Source organism: Lepidochelys olivacea (genome assembly GCF_965140295.1).
Source record: "Lepidochelys olivacea isolate rLepOli2 genome assembly, chromosome: 10".
Taxonomy (NCBI): domain Eukaryota; kingdom Metazoa; phylum Chordata; order Testudines; family Cheloniidae; genus Lepidochelys; species Lepidochelys olivacea.
Window position 1 is genome coordinate 33,751,416 of NC_140420.1, and position 17,747 is coordinate 33,769,162.

General features: G+C 44.9%; 1 protein-coding gene across 2 annotated transcripts in view; it reads right to left on the reverse strand.

Annotated features, from left to right (window-relative positions):
• ADCY9 (adenylate cyclase 9) overlaps positions 1-17,747 on the reverse strand; it is a 190,461-nt gene that overhangs the window by 77,335 nt on the left and 95,379 nt on the right. For both annotated transcript variants that reach the window (XM_084642296.1, XM_084642295.1), the window contains exon 2: positions 2,978-3,150. In XM_084642296.1, the coding sequence (XP_084498422.1) occupies positions 2,978-3,150 (173 nt within the window). The remainder of the gene's footprint in view (positions 1-2,977; positions 3,151-17,747) is intronic.

The window sequence follows — 17,747 nt, forward strand, 5'->3', positions numbered from 1 at the left end:
ATTCTGTCCCTTCCAGCTGTTAGCACAAAACTGCTGAGATGGATAACATTCAGTGGTCCCTCTGTCTCACTGTCATTGTATGGCAGACAGAAAACCTAATACTTGCTCTGTTTTATTGTCCTTGGTTTTTAGTCAATATGATTTTCCTAGCCTGGCTGCTACAACTTAGACTGAGATACAGTAGGAGACAAAAACTTTACAAAAGTTTACAAAAAGGAGACAAAAACTGGCTAGGCAGACTATATGAGAGAGAGAGAGAGAGAGAATAACAAAGTTAGAATGGCCATACTGGGTCAGACCAATGGGCCATCTAGCTCATATCCTGTCTTCCAACAGTAGCCAGTGCCAGATGCTTTAGAGAGAATGAACAGAACAGAGCAATTACTGAGTGATCCTTTCCTTGCCATCCAGTCCCAGGTTCTAGCAGTCAGAAGTTAATGGACAACCTCGTGCATGGGGTTACATCGCTGACCATCTTGGGCCATTAATGGACCTATCCTCCATTAACTTATCTAATTCTTTTTTAAACCCAGTTATAGTTTTGTCCTTCAAAACATCCTCTGGCAACAAGTTCCGAAGGTCAACTGTGTGTTGTGTGAAGAAGTATTTCTTTTTGTGTCTTTTAAAGCTGCTGCCTATTAATTTCATTGAGTGATCCCTGCTTCTAGTATTATGTGAATGGGTATATAAATAATATATAGAAAGAGGGGTTTTATGTCACCAAAAGACTTGGGATAAACCAAACTGTACACAGGTTTGGAAGAGAAATATGCTAAACTCATCTCTGCACTGCCTTAATCCTGGGGCTTCTGTGTGAAGGCGTGGTCTCCTAGGTGTAGGTGAGGATAGCCTGAGGGCTGCTCTAAATTTTGCAGGCAGCTAGGCCACCTGAGGGGCCAGAGCTATAACCAGGAATACAGATGATATAGAGGTGCCTCAGCTATGCCCTCCTTGCTCTGGTGACACCCCCCCCTTTACAGTAGCAGCTAAATGGGGGGTGGCATAAAGGCTTTTCTGTCAACTCTACTCCACCGGAGAATGCATTTTGCATTGAGGAGCTGCTCTCAGGGCTAGATACATTGGTTTTATGACAGGTTTCAGAGTAGCAGCCGTGTTAGTCTGTATTCGCAAAAAGAAAAGGAGTATTTGTGGCACCTCAGAGACTAACAAATTTATGGTTTTATGTATGACTGCAATCTGCTGGCAGTGCAGCCCAAGTGGCCATATCACTCTGGAAGATCTGGTCATTAATGGTCTAACTCCATCAGCTGGCTAGAAGGAACCACAGCTGGCTAGGAGGAACCACAACACAAGTGAAAGGAGAGAATAATAATTTGTTCTCTATCAGTTTAGTTTTGAGATGAAAGAATACAGAGTAACAATAAACAGAATTTCCACATTTCCCAGGCTACCTTTTCTTTCTTCTTAAGAATGTTTGTCATTTTCAATACTCAGAAATTAATCCATACAAACTACTGCCCTTAGCTCTAGATAATTTGAACTGAGTTTTTAAAGCAAGCAGCTAAGTAAAATATAATGTCATAGCCTACCAGAGCACATTTATCTATTTTACAGCAACTGACACCGAGAGCAATTCACGCAGGCCAACACTGCAATCATTGGCTGCACAGGGAGTATTGTCTTCCCTGGATTTCCTGATGTCTATTGCATATTCATGAGCAGAATGCTAGATTACTAGATTGCACATAATTTGAAGGCTCTTGTGGGAGAGAGAGAGAAAGAGGAAGAAACAGGAGAGGGAGCCAGTGTCAGCTGAGAAAGGAGAGAATTTGAGGGTGTCAAGTCTGAAGCATGAGTAGTGGTATTCCGATCCCACAACAGAGAATAGAAAAGTAGTAGCCCAGGAGTTAGAAATGAGCTAATGGAGTGTGCCAAAGTACCTATAGCAAGCACAGATATATTTTCTTTTAACATTCAGTTGAGACTGTTGAAAGAGGAATTTGTTAATTTGTCTATTCTGAACTACAGATATTTTAAAAATTATTTGTTCAGCAGCAATCTGAAAATTAACCACGTTACTTCAAGGCTGATTTGTCAGGTGCTTAGATAAATCTCTTTGCATTTTTTTTTCTTTACTCATAGGCCAAACTGATGTTTTGAATAAAAAATAAACAAAGCACGTAAGCAAGCAAGCAACAGAAGGTCTCTGTGATGGGGTGTGCATCTCACACAGGATTAAAAGGGGTTAAATTAACTGCCCAGGCTACACATGGAGTAGTAGCCAGGGAGCAGGGAGTTGATTAAAGGAGGCTCAGCTGGGTAGGAATAGGCTGGGCCTATAAAGCCCAGGGGCTGAGACCTGACAGGGCTTTGGGGAAAGGGCAGTGACTCCCTGGGAAGGAGGAGTGTTTGGGGGCTGCATGGAGATAGTTTGAAGTCTCTCCCTGAGAAGAGGGAATGGGTTTGAAGCTGGTACTCCCAGAGAAAGGGGGGCGGCGGGGGAACCAGGAGGAGTAGAAAGCAATTCTCAAAGGATCAGTGAGGGTTAAGAGGGCAGAGCCCAGAACTACAGAGCTGAGGTTCCCTGTACTGGAACCCAATGTAGCGAATGAGCCTGGGTTCCTCTACTGGTCACTGGGGAAGTGGCACCATAAGGGCAGCAAAGGAGAAGACTGCTTGGGACTGTCTGCATAGAAGGACTCTGGGTAACCCCAGAAGGGGAAAATATGGAGGCTGAGTCATGAAGAGGAGGCAGCAGTTCCTGGAGTGAGATGGGTCCACAGGGTGAGAGGAAGACAGGAAAGGCACCACCTGAAGAGGGTGCATCAACTGGCAGAGCTAATCCCCAGGAAGGCCAGCAAGAGGCACCATTGTAGTAAGTGAACCCCATCACTGCCTCTCTTATGCCTATGCCCATACTTGTTTCATACCTCTAGGGTTCTAACCATACTTTGCCTGAATTAAAAAAACAAAACAAATAACCCCAACAACAACAACAACAACCAACAACCCTAACCTTGGGTTTCTCTGAGTGTTTGAGAGTCTTTGCCAAGTCACCAATATTCTCAGCTGATGATGCTCCCTGTATCTTGGTTCCATCTCCTGCCTCCAGACCAGGAACCAATGTCTGTGAACAGCTGCAATGGGACTCCTTCACTTTCTGACCAGATATCAGGTAAGTCTTCAAACCTATGGAAAAATTACACAATTAAAAAGTCACTTATGGAAGCAATTCTTAGTTTTTCATTCTTTGATTTCTTAGATATACAATATGGATAATAGATTTCCACACCTGATGAATATCAAGACTCAGTGATACAGTAGAAATAACTATCATTTGTACCCAAACCTCAAAAGTTTGGATAATATCAGCTTTAAGGTATTGGGAGTTACCAGGGGTGAAAGTGAGCCGGTACTGGCCGGTACGGCGTACCAGTAAGAACCGCAGTGGCCCATACCCAGCCACCGTCCCATACCCAGCGCTTTAATGTCCCTGCCCCTTTTGCCTCCCCTGTCAGCGGCCCTGCTGGTAGGGTCCATACCGGCAGGGCTGCCGACATGGGGTGGGGTGGGGGGGAAGGGGCAGCAACGTTAAAACACTGCCACGGCAAAGGACTGTCCTTAAAGCAGTGCTGCGGCAGCGCTTTAACATCGCTGCTTCTTCCCCCCGTCAGCTGCCCTGCTGGTAGGGTCTGTACCAGCAGGGCTGCCTACAGGGCAGGAAAAAGGGGCAGGGACATTAAAGCACTACTGCGACAGCACTTTAAGGACCATCCTTTGCTGCGGCAGTGCTTTAACGTTGCCCCATGGGGGGCACAGCAACATTAAAGCGCTGCCGCGGCCAAGGACCCTGCAGCGCTTTAATGTCCCTGCCCATTTTGCTCCCTCCTGGCTGCCGACAGAAGGGTGGGGGGCAAAGGGAGCAGCTGCCCTGGGGCTGGCGATTTAAAAGGAGCAACACAGGAGCTCTGGGCGGTGCAGGCCAGGTGGCCTGGAAGGGCTGGCTGGGGGATGCTGACCCCCGCAGCCCCGCTCCTTCTGCCTGAGGCCCCGCCCCTTCTGGGGGCCACAGCCGCCTCGGCCCCGTACCAGTAAATGTCCTAACTTACTTTCACCCCTGGGAGTTACATTTTTCTATTGTATCTGGAAATACATGATCCTAGGAAATCCTAACAAATTGCAACAACTGTAGAGATGGTTTGAAGGATGCATACTTTATTCTGCTCTCCCTCTTGTACTCATTTATGCAAAGCTATGGCCTATGCATGGGACTAGAAATCAAGAACTTCATCATTCTAATCCAAGCTCTGTAACTGACTCCTTCAATGGGCTTTGGCAAAATATTTATGGCCACCTTTTCATAGATACTGAGGACATATCTACTCTACAATATTAAATTGCTCTAATTTACATCAGCATATAGCCACTGCAGTAATTACATCGCTTGTGCATGTCTACACTTTGCTTCTTGTGTTGGCAGCGTATGTCCTCACTGTCAGTGTGGGGCTTTGTGAGACAGCTTCTGAAAGCCAGTAACAGTTCATGTAAGCAACACACCATCTACACTGACACTGCATCGATCTAACTACATGGACATTGATTCTACACCGCTCGTGGAGGTGGAGTTATTAAGTTGGTGTAACGGGCGTGTTACCTCAGCAGGAGTGAAATTTCAGTGTAGACATTTACAGAATAAAGTTGACCGAAGCTGCCTTGCGTTAACCTAATTCTGTAGTGTTCTTAGGGTCACAGATGGGTGCTTAACTCCCTCCCACATCCAATAGCTACACTGATTTAACTAGGGGTATGTCTACACTGCAAATGAAAGTGTGATTGCAGCATACCTATGCTATCTTAAATCTAACTAGCAAGGCCAAAAACAGCAGTGAAGACATGACATCATGGGCTTCAGTATAGGATGGGGTTTATGCTGCCACATATTCACTAGCCATGCTAACTAGATTAAAGCTAGTGCAGGTATGCCTACTTAAGATGCAATCATACCTCTGATTGCAGTGTAGACATACCCTAATTTATAAGCTGAGAATTGGCAGAGATGCACTGGCAATTGATGTTTTTGCCATTCAAGTGTTGGGTGTTTGGAGATGTATATATTTTTAAAGAATTGTATGTGATACATGCATTTATATAGTTTGTCCAAAAACTATTTTAAAAATAAGCAAGAGAGGCTTAATAGTCTCTCCATTTGGTGTCTAAGAACATAAGAATGGCCATACTGGGTCAGACTAAAGGTCCATCTAGCCCAGTATCCTGTCTTCTGACAGTGGCCAATGCCAGATGCCCCAGAGGGAATGAAAAGAAGAGGTAATCATCAAATGATCCATCCCCTGTCACCCATTTCCAGCTTCTGGCAAACAGAAGCTAGGGACACAATCCCTGCCTATCCTCGCTAACAGCCTATCCTCCATGAACTTATCTAGTTCTTTTTTGAACCCTTCACAACATCCTCTGGCAAACAGTTCCACAGACTGACCGTGCGTTGTGTGGAAAAAATACTTCCTTTTGTTTGTTTTAAACCTTCTGCCTATTAACCAGCACTTCATACATTTCACTACAAAGACTATTTGATATCCATATTCTGTGAGGCCCCGATTGTTTTATCGTACCCTCAGCTACTTAAAAATCCTATGAATTTCTGTAGCCTATCTATGGATTCCGGGGCAGAACTTGTCTCCCCTCCCTCTCCAGTCAGGTGGTTCATCAGCTCACAGACAATTATGCCTTTAGAGGGGGCTCATCTGCATGGCCCCGCACTGTAATGTGTTGTCATTGATTCCCCATAAGTCACTGTGGTTTAACAGTGAGCTCTGACAGTTGCAATAGCTAACCCATAGACTGGAAAGGAAATGGCTAAAGCACATCACCACTCTGGTCTTTGACCTCTGTCTAGCTTGGATGCTTAACACAAGTGAATTAGCTTTAATTCCATTATTGACAGGCATTATGAATGTCTCACTTAATGAGGGAGGGCACTAACCATCCCTGAATACTGAGGGTCACCTTTCTCCTCAAGAAACCATCACTTGACAGTGGAATGCTTGTCCACGATTTCCCAGTTGCAAACATCGCCCGTTCGAAGGGAAGAATGATAGCTATTCAATTCCAGGATCACTTGGGACTGCAATGATATCCTAGGTAAGTTCCAGACTCGACTTGGCCTTTAAACTGTGCTCATGATGACTGTGAATGATCTCCTTCCGGTTTTACATCAGGGTCAGCTAGCCATTTTGGTCATAGTGGACCGCTGAGCAACTTCTAATATGACTGACCACAGGCTATTGCTTCAGCAATTGAGAAACATTACTAGTGCGTCTGGAATTGTCTACCAGTGGTTCTAATTATTCCTAGAAGATAGAAATTAATCTGCAATTGTGCATACTCACTGAGAAATGTGGTGTCACTAAAGGGTCTGTCTTATTTTACTTTTTGGTCAAATAGATAAAGGCTCTTAATGAGATCATTTTCTGAAACCTGAGCTAAAGTATCATTTTGTTGACAAACAGCATTGTATTTCTCTTTCCCTGAGGATCCTGCAACTGTTTCTCTGCTCTGGAAGAATGCTTCAAGAATACTGCCAGCTAGATGCACTGGGGCTGGCTTATTCTCAACCATAGGAAGACAGGAATCTTACTTTTGGATAAAATCTGTCTTATAAGAAGGTTCACTCCCCTTCATGTCCTCACTTGTTGGGCAGATTTTCTTCAGATACAGAGAATTAGGTTAATTTTAGCAATTTTGGACCATGCCTTTCAAATGGAAAATCATGAATCTGATGTGGTAGAGAAGTGTTATGGTTTTTTTTCTTCTATCATGCCATTCAAATCAGTTGCACTTTTATTTATTTCATGACAGTTTTACACTATCAATATATCTGCTTTTGATAATGATTTAATTATTATAACTCCATGCTTATTTGACTGTGGGGAGGGCTGTTCTGTTACCTGCAAGTTGATAAAAATGTAGGACTTTAAAGTCCTTCTTCAAGCCCTTACCTATGTTTGGCTTGGGCTGGCTACTGTATATCTGACACCAGCTCCTTGAGCCTTGTACTGACGGGAGTGCACTTACATGCAGCTGTTTTAAGGAACCCATCACAATAATCAGTCAGCAATTACACTTTTATTATGGGGGCTTTGCAGCAGGAACTCACTATCCACTGAAATTTGTTTTCTCCCCCATTTTTATAAGTCCCCTTAAAGTTGCTGGGACCATTTATTATCTTTCTGTCCAATGTTTTTCTTTCCCTTTTTAAAAATTTGCTGCCCCCTCTTTGTTTTGTATGTTAAGGCAGTATTTTATTCTGTTTTTATAACATTTGTGGCAAATTGCTGGCACTACTATGATGGGCCTCGCGCTTTCTCTACTTGAGGGGGTGGGGGAGATTCAGGACACTGGTTTTTGCCCCTGAACTGGGATATTAACTGCCCCACTAGTGTCCTAAAGGAGGGGAGTGGAGAGGGAGGGACCCGGGCCCACCCTCTACTCCGGGTCCCAGCCCAGGGGCCCTAGGGATAGCAGTACACCACTAGAACTAGAGGTTCCTTCCCCTGGGCAACTTCCCTCTCCTGCCCTTCAGCTTGTGGGGCTTCCTGCCCTCCCTCTGCACAAACCAGGTGTCCCTTTACCTAGGGTCTTGGTCTTCTTAGCCCACCGCAGCACTTCTCCAAACTCTCCTCTGCTTCCCTCCAAACTGCTCTCTGCTCCAACACCAATCCACTCTGCTTCAACTCCCCCTCTTTTCTGATTGAAGCAGAGGTCTTTTTTATCATGTGACTGGCTTCAGGTGCTTTAATTGGCTTCAGATGCTTTAATTAATGTATAGCAAACTTTCTTTCCCCTACAGGGAACAAGGTTCCCTTCTAACACTATCCTGCTAAAGCGAAGGAAGAAGCAGCTGGAGGAAGGGCAAAGAAAATGGGAAGAACAAGAAGAAGAACACCGCTTAGCACGAGAACTGATGCAAAAACAGTTTGAAGAGGATACGCTCAAACAGAAACAAAAGGAAGAAATCATGACTCTTAAAACAAATGAGCTCTATCAGACAATGCAGAGAGCACAAGAACAGGCACAGAAATTAAAACAGGAACAACGTATTCGAGAGTTGGCTCGAAAAGGACATGACATTTCAAAACTGCAGAAGAATCTTGGTGGTGGTGGTGGCGGCAGCGGTGATAAAATATGTGGCCTTTCAAATGTAAATCATGATCATTGTTCTGATGAAGTGAGCAGTAAGATGCATCAAGATATAAAAACCGTAACCTCTCCTCGGAAAGATACTGCTGTGCAGACAGGTATACATTCCAAAAAAATAATATGATTTAGTAGGGTATCATATTCTATTAGAAAAAAATAGTGGAATAGCTCCTTCATTAGCTCAGGCTATCGGTAGAGGCAAATCTTGTTTATACAGCACTGAGTAAAACTAGAAGTGACTGCTTAGACAGATTAGAGTATCAAGAGTAAATAAAATAGCAGCAATAGGGAAACTAAGGCCTTGTCTACATTAGAGAGTTTTGTCAGTGCAAGTTATGACGACGTACAGCCACTGTTGTATTAAACCACTGATGCATTTCCAAAAAACAAACAAACACACACTCTCCTGCTGCCCTCTGGCCATGCTGTATCACACATTGTATTTGTTTCTGTTCTGTTGTATAGCATTTGAGCTCTTTGACAATATTTTTGTATGTGTGTTATGTAAATAAAATTATCTCCAGTTTGAGTTCCGCATCCAACGAAAAAGTGAAAAGCCTGTACTGAAGTAATTGAAAACTTGTTTGGAAAAGCAGCTTCTCAATGCTCCACAATCTTTAACTACAATGGATTGTGATTCCTCCATCACCATTCCACCCTTCATACTTCCTATAAGTGGCAAACCCTACTAACCAAAAGAAGTTTTTGTAGCATTTGGCACCAAGAAGTATTCTCACATATATGGCTTTGTCCCTTATGTTTTAGTTCTAGGGTCTAAGTTTGTTAAAATAGCTGATTATTGGCCCTAAGAAGGGGAAGCTAACCTATAAAAAAACGGAGTACTTATGGCACCTTAGAGACTAACCAATTTATTTGAGCATAAGCTTTCGTGAGCTACAGCTCACTTCAGCTTATGCTCAAATAAATTGGTTAGTCTCTAAGATGCCACAAGTACTCCTTTTCTTTTTGCGAATACAGACTAACACCGCTGTTACTCTGAAACCTATAAAAAAACACCGCTTATCACCTTCTCTGTCCTCCTAACCCACATCACACACACTAAACATGAAGCATAAACCAAAATGTTTGATTCAATAGACACACTAACACCACCATTCTGCAAATCAAAATTAATGGTACTACTCATATGCTTAAAGTGAAGCATGTGTGTTTGCAGGATTAAGCCTTAAGGAAGCAAATTAGATGGAATTCTTGTAATTGTTTGAAAATTAACAAAAATGTTTAAAAATCTTTAATCATCATAGTACTTTCCTAGTTCACCTTTTCCACATATTTATTTTTATTGTTTTTGTTATTAAATTTCTATTACCCTAGCATAACGATACGTACTTGGCTCTATTTTGCCAGTGATTCCAATTAAAATGCTTAGCAAGAGAGCTTCTGCAGTCAATCTAATTAAAGATTTTACATAAACACTGACAAACAATGCTTGTTCATTTTGTAAAGCTTTTGTTAGTTATTATTTCTTATGATTGATAAATTGATTAAACTCTCTCAAACCCATTATAAAATGGCATCATTTTCTCCTTTTTTCCCCCAATTCTAGCAAGTAACTACAATTAACATTTTATTTTGTCACACTGAAGAAAAAAAAGGATAGAATATCTAAAATATTCAGACCAAACAACCCACAGCAGGCTTAATCAGTTAAGTACTGTAGCAGTATTAAATTAGTCTGCTACCAATAGGGGGCAAGCCTGCTATTTTATGTATAACACAGCAAGCATTTGGTGCAGTATTTGTATATCTTGCTGCCCAAACACAGCATATATGAATCAGTCCATCACAGTAAAGAAAATTCTATGATATGCTAGCATTATTACATTCATAAAAGAAACCTCAATCATTTTTATTAAAAAATGTCTCCTCTCTAATTTACTCTGTTCATTTCTTCTCTACCAGATGTATTCCAATTCACTGTTTAAAACAGGGATCGGCAACCTTTGGCATGCGGCACACCAGGGTAAGCACCCTGATGGGCCAGGCCGGTTTGTTTACCTGCCGTGTCCGCAGGTTCGGCCAATCGAAGCTCCCACTGGCCACAGTTTGCCACTCCAGGACAACGGGGGCTGTGGGAAGCGGCGTGGGCCAAGGGATGTGCTGGCTGCCACTTCCCGCAGCCCCCATTGGCCTGGAGTGGTGAACCGCGGCCAGTGGGAGCTGGAGTCAGCAGAACCTGGCAGGCCGCGTGCCAAAGGTTGCTGATCCATGGTTTAAAACAATGCCATTTAATGTGGTTTTACAGTGAAAATCTACATTACCAAGCCTTGTCCAGCAGCTTATTTTACTTCTGTATTAAGAAAGGAATATTATTTCATAGAGACCTCTTTGGGATGTCAAATATTTGGAAATCTGTTCATCTCTATATCAGATATTGCACATCTAACTGAAAGAACACCCTGCTCTAATTTACATATTATTTTATCCTCTGAAGAAAGGAGTACCTTCAGCTACTATCTTTGAAATATACAAGGCGTTTCCTTCACTTGTCTTCATAGGGGCTGGAACTAGGGGTGCTGCCGTACACCCTGCTTGAAGTGGTTTCCATCATATATAGGGTTTACAGTTTGGTTCAATGGCTCTCAGAACTCCCACTATACAAAGTGTTCCATCACCCCTGCTTGTCTTCAAGTTATAAGAGTTTGAAAGTATAGTGAAGAGTAACAGCTTCTCCTGTAGTCCACAAAAGCTTATGCTCAAATAAATTTGTCAGTCTCTAAGGTGCCACAAGTACTGCTGTTCTTTTTGCTGATATAGACTAACACGGCTGCTACTCTGAAGCTTCTCCCCTGTACCCCTTGAAAAATCCATTAATAATGACTGAGACATTTTTGCTGTCAGCTCATAGGTGTGAACATTTCAAGACTAGGTGGCACTTCACTTGTGGAACTAATTCCAAAAGATGACCTGCTGCAGTCTTCAGGGCATGAAATAAACTTGATGATTTGGTCAGACTTTTGATTAAAACAACTTGATCATGAAAGAGCAATTGGGCTGCAGGTGTTTCCTGGTAGCACTAATTATCATGAATTTCAGGCTATTCTTTTTGGGTAATTTACTATCTGATTTTTGTAGGACGTTACTACTTTTGTAAAGAGCCCAGATATTAAATTTAGAAAGAGAGAGAAACTTTAAAGGCTCACAACTGTCTAGCAGTAGCATAATATGCTCACAAGAAAGGGATTACAGTTCAGAATTTCTTGTGATTCTTGGTTCGGAGACTGGGTTGGAGGCACTCTAGGGTTTTGTTTTGGGGATGAAGTTTCTCCACAATCTTTTATTTTTCTTTCAAAACAAAACATCCTAGATCATTTACTGCTACCTCTAAAGAAGTAGTTTTAACCTTTTTTCATTTGCGGACCCCTAAAAAATCTCAAATGGAAGTGCAGACCCCTTCAGAAAATCACTACTCTAAAGTATCCGTATATCATTCCTTCAGTCTGCCAATCATCAAAGAATAACAAACAATTGTTTTATAACCCCAGTCCAGGGAACAAGAAAACTAGAACCCAAATTTTGATTCCCCCATGTAATGAAATATGTTGCCATCAGACCTCTCTGGAGCAGTCTGGAGTTGCTCTTTAAGGTCTCTAATGTACAGACATTTTTGGACATAAATATGAGATGGAAAACAGTGGCAAAAAATTACCTTCAGGACACAACTACTCCTATCATTAATTAATGAAACTATTTGTTTTCCATTGGTATTGAAGGTCTCTCTTTTACCGGCCAATCCAGGTTTATTTAAGTTTTTCTTTTTAAACCTGAATATTTTCAGGTTTTTTCAGTAACAATTACAGATGTTTGTAATGAACAATATTATGCCTGCTATCACTTCTATTAATTTGTGTGTCCTTTGAATTTTGATATTTAAATCTTTCTTACTGTTCCTGCTGTGTCTGAGAAGATTATCAGCTCTGTCTGAGCCTCAAAATCCAATAGCTGCTAAATCTCTTCAAATTTACTTGAAGTGTCCCCCTAGTGTAATGTACCCGTACTCCAAAGAGTACTGGAACTCCTTTCTATCAGACAGATTAGTGGTAATTCAGCAGTACATATTCTTCTGATATTTATTATAATGGACACATATCAATATTTTAGAAAGCTTACTATTCAGGGAAAAAAGATATGAAGTGCCCAATTAGCCAGTCAGTCATCATTTAAATACATTAACTAGTTAAAGTGAAGTGGACATAGAGTATTGGCTTTACAGAAACCATAGTGCCATCAAAAAAGACAGATACTACTTTTTCTAGTGATAAGTGACACTTGCAGGCAATAAACACAAACCCATGAAGAAACACATCCAAAAGAAGCTCTATAAACCCACAGCGCAGAATCTTGCTTGAATCTGCAATGACTAGAAGATGAGAGAGAAGAACTTTTACTTCCTGTAAAATAGTTCTCAGGATGTTTCTGGATTTTTCTGGGACTACACAATTAACCTTCTGATCAACAGGCAGAGACAGAAAACAATGATTACCTTCTTGTAACTGTTCTTTGAGATGTGGTGTTCACATCCATTCCAATCAGATGTGTGCATGCCGTATGTACCATCGTCAGAAAGTTTTCCCTAAGCGGTACCCATCAGGTCAGCTGTAGAGCCCCGTGGAGTGCCGCCTTTATGGAGCTCAATATATGACCCTGCTGACCCAACCCCCTTTAGTTCCTTCTTGCCGGCTCCTCTGACAGAGGGGAAGGAGAATGGCTACTGGAATGGACATGAACAACACTTCTAGAAGACAGGTTTCAGAGTAACGGCCGTGTTAGTCTGTATTCGCAAAAAGAAAAGGAGTACTTGTGGCACCTTAGAAGAACTAGAAGAACAACAGTTACGAGAAGGTGAGTAACTGTTTTTTTCTTCTTCGAGTGCTTGTTCACGTCAATTCCAATCAGGTGACTCCCAAGCTGTACCCTGGAGGAGGGCTCAGAGTCAAGGAACTACTGATTGGAGCACCGCTCTGCCGAAGGCTGCATCATCTCTGGAATGATGGATGATAGCATAGTGAGAGGTGAACATATGCACCAATGACCAAGTAGCTGCTCTGCAGATCTCCTGTACTGGGACTTGGGCCAGAAATGATGCTGAAGAGGCTTGAGCTCTTGTGGAGTGAGCCGTAATAGGCGGAGCCGGGGTCTTGACCAGCCCATAGAATGTGAAGATATAGTCTGTGATCCAAGACGAAATACGCTGAGAGGCGATTGGGAGTCCTTTCATCCGATCTGCCAGTGCCACAAATAGTTGGTTTGATTTTCTGAAAGGCTTAGTATGCTCAATGTAGAATGCCAATGCCTTCTGGACATCCAATGAATGAAGCCATTGTTCACGGGCACCGATGTGAGGCTTGGTATAAAACACGGGCAGGAAGATATTTTGGGGATAAAACACGGGCAGGAAGATATTTTGGGTTGTATGAAAATGAGACACCACCTTGGGCAGAAAAGCCGGGTGAGGCTGGAGTTGCATCTTGTCCTTGTGGAAGACCATGCAAGGTAGATCAGAGGTTTGTGCTTTCAGCTCGGACACCCTTCTAGCTGATGTAATAGCGACTAGGAAGGCCACCTTCCAGGACAAATAGAGCAAAGAGCAAGTTGCCCGTGGCTCAAAGGGCGGGGGGGAGGGGCATAAACCTGGATAATACCAGGTTAAGATCCCACGCTGGTACTGGCTGATGAACACATGGGTATAACCTTTCCAGCCCCTTCAACAAACGCCCCACCATGAGATTGGTGAATATGGAACGGCTGGGTGCTCCTGAGTGGAAGGCCAAGATGGCTGCGAGGTGTACCTTAATAGAGGATGGTACAAGGCCTTGTTGTTTTAGGTGTAGGAGGTAATCTAAGATGAGTGGAACTGTTGCCTGTAAGGCAGGTGTATGATGCTCCTCACACCAGCATGTGAACCTTTTCCACTTGGCTAAGTAAGTGGCCCTGGTGGATGGTTTCCTGCTGTCGAGAAGGACGTTCTTCACAGGACTCGAGCACAGGAGCTCTGTCGGATTTAACCATGAAGCTTCCAGGAGGTGAGATGGAGGGACTGAAGGTCTGGGTGGTGAAGGTGACTGTGGTCCTGTGTGATTAGGTCGGGGCAAAGTGGTAGAGCTATCGGGCAGTCCACTGACAGCTCCAAAAGTGTGGCACACCAATGCTGACAGGGCTGTGCTAGAGAAAGAAGGATTACCTTCACCTTGTCTCTGCGGATCTTGAGCAGTACCAGGTGCATGAGAGGGGGACAGGTGGGAAGGCATACATGAGGTAGTCTCCCCAGGGTAATAGGAAAGCATCCAAGAGGGAGCCCGGGCTGTGGTTCTGAAAGGAGCAAAATATTGGGCATTTCCTGTTGTTCCTGGTGGCAAACAGGTCAACCTGGGGAAATCCCCACTTTTGCAAGATGGACTGAATGACATCCAGTCAGATGGACCACTCATGATTGTGGAATGATCTGCTGAGGTGGTCCGCTAGTTCATTCTGCACTCCTGGGAGATAGGATGCCTCCATGTGAATGGAGTGGGCTACGCAGAATTCCCAAAGTTGAAGGGCTTCTTGACAGAGGGGAGAGGAATGCACTCCCCCCTGCTTGTCGATGTAAAACATGGCAGTAGTGTTGTCTGTCATCCTTGCCACAGACTGGTCTCGCAGTATGGACAGGAACACTTGGCAGGCCAATCGTACCGCTCTTAGCTCCCTGATATTGATGTGAAGAGAGAGCTCATCTTGCGACCACAGCCCTTGTGTTTGGCAGTCCCCCAGTGTCCCCCAACCGAACGATGAAGCGTCCATTACTAGGGTCAAGGTGGGCTGTGGGCTGTTGAAAGGAACTCCCTCACACACTGTACGGGGGGGTTGAGCCACCACTGGAGGGACTGGAGTACTTGTTGTGGCAACATAAGTACTGAGTCCAGCCAGTCACGCCACGGGCGATATACAGAAGCAAGCCACGCTTGGAGCGGTCTGAGCCTGAGTCTGGGCGTGCCTGACCACGTAACTGCAGGCTGCCATGTGGCTGAGGAGGGCCAGGCAACCGCAACTCATAGTGGTGGGGTACTGCATGAGGCTCTGAATGATGCCCCCTATGGCTTGAAATCATGTCTCTGGTAGGCATGCTTTCGCTTGTACTGAGTCCAGTACTGCCCTGATGAATTCTATTCTCTGGTCGGTGATAGGGTTGACTTGTTCACGTTGAGGAGGAGTCTTAGTCTCTGAAATGTGGATTTGACTAGTCAGATGTGAGAATCCACCTGCTCCCTGGAACAGCCCCACAGCAGCCAGTCATCTAGGTAAGGCTACACCTATACTGCCTCCTGCAGAGGAAGGCTACTACTACTGACACGCGCTTGGTGAATACTCAGGTGCAGTCGATAGGCCGAATGTGAGGACTGTGAACTGGTAATGTTTGTGGCTGACCACAAACCGCAGAAACCATCTGTGCTGAGGTCGAATGGCTATGTGAACGTACACTTCTTTCATGTCGAGGGCAGTGTACCAGTTGCCTGGATCCAGGGAAGGGATAATTGTGCTCAGGGAGACCATGCGGAATTTCAAATTTACCATGAATCTGTTGAGTCCACGCAGGTCCAAAATGGGTCTGAGACCCCCCTGCCATGATGCTCGTGAGAAGGGTCCCTGAAGAGGGACAGGGAAGGGGGGTGGGAGGAAGGGGAGGAGCAGAACTGGAGAGAATATCCCACCTCTACCATGTGAAGAACCCAGCCGTCCAATGTTATTTGGGACCACGCACAGTAAAAGTAGGATAAGCGATTCAAAAAGAGAGGGGGAGGATCCAATGTCATGGAGGGTACGCTATCCTCAGGCGACCCTCCAAAATGCCTGCTTTGAGCCAGACGATGGTTTGGTCGGGCCCTGGCCTTGTCCTGACTGGGAGTGGGTGGTTTGCATCTAGAATTTCTAGGCTGCCATCTAAAAAAGTCTTGTCTAGGGCAAGGAGGGTAGGACTGTTGCTCTTGGGGCTGAGGCTTGAAATGTTTTCGCTGGGGTATGCATCCTCAGCGATTTCATTGTTGCCTAAGAGTCTTTTAGGCTGTGCAGCTTAGAATCAGTCTGGTCTGAGAATAACCCTGAGCCCTCAAACGGGAAGTCCTGCGGGGTTTGCTGCACTTCTGGAGAAAGGTTGGATGGCTGCAGCCATGCACCCCTTCTCACGGGTAGGCCAGACGAAAGTGTGAGGGTTGCAGAGTCCACTGCATCCAGGGAAGCTTGAAGGGAGGTCCTCACCACCAACTTCCCTTCTTCAACAATAGTCTGATGGTATAAACTCCTTATACTTCAACATCGAGGCCTGCAAGTTGAAGTTATATCTGCTAAGGATAGCTTGTTGATTAGCTATCCTTAGCTGTAGGCCTCCAGTTGAATAGTCCTTCCTGCCAAATAGGTCCAACCATTTTGACTCCTTTTACTTCGGAGTTGGCCCCTGTCTTTCTTTCTCATTAACCACAGCAATCACCAGGGAACACAGCTGCGGATGAGAAAACAAATACTCATATCACATGGACGGGACAAAGTACTTATGTTCGACACCCCTTGCAAGGGGGCGGGATGGACGCCGGGGTCTGCCAGGGCTTTTTTACTTTGCTCTGTATAGTTTTAATTGGGGCAGAGCGATACTGGACAGGCCCTCTGGTGTTAAGATATCGACCATAGGTCCTCAGGTTCGATAACCTCCTCTGTCTACAACCCCATGTTGTGGTCCTGATGTGCCCTATGGTCTATTGGTGGAGGTCCAAAAGGGCCATTGTGGCTGAGGCTGCCAGCGCGGAGGCCAAGTTACAGGTGCCTCACTCCTGTATCTGTGGAAACGGTGCCCACTGTGGCAGGAGTAGAAGGATTCCGCATCTGAGTCCGATGACCCCAGTGTGGACTGGAATGACCATGGTGGCCCCGACTGGTACTCTGCAAGGGATAGGTGCCGATGCTCCCTCACCGGGGATCAGTGCTGAGAGCTGGGTGCCGGAGATCGGTGCCGCTCCGATGGTGCCGGAGATCTGGATTGCCTGGCCAACGCCGGGGATAAGTGTAAGGGGTCCCAAGATAACTGCCAGTGCCTGGGCGATTGCAAGCAGGAGCGGTGCCAAGGAGAAGGGTGCCGTGCAGAAGAAAGAGAACGCCGCATCATAGCCAGCTCTCCTCTAGATGGTGCCAGGCGCAGAGGCACAGGGGGCTTGTCCCTGACCGCCAAGGGTTGTGCTGCCATAAGTTCTATCAACTCCCTGGAAGCTTCAAAAGTGTCTGGGGTGGAGGGGAGCTCCAATTCCTCCATCTGGCACTGCCTGGGAGTCGGACTCAACAGTCCCCCCCTGGGGAACTGAAGTCAAAGGTGCTGACTCCTGACCCTTGGGCGCCGAGTGCTCCTTGGGACGCACTGCTGATGCACCCGGAGGCTGAGACACCTTTGGCATCCGTGAGCAGCCTCTGTCCGTTTTCCTCTGCTTGTGTGGTACCAGTGAGTGGGAACGGTGCCGGATAGTCTGCGGTGCTGGGGAGTGGTGTCGAGGGTCCCTGGACTCTTTCCTTGGTGCCGTATTGCGCACCGAGGC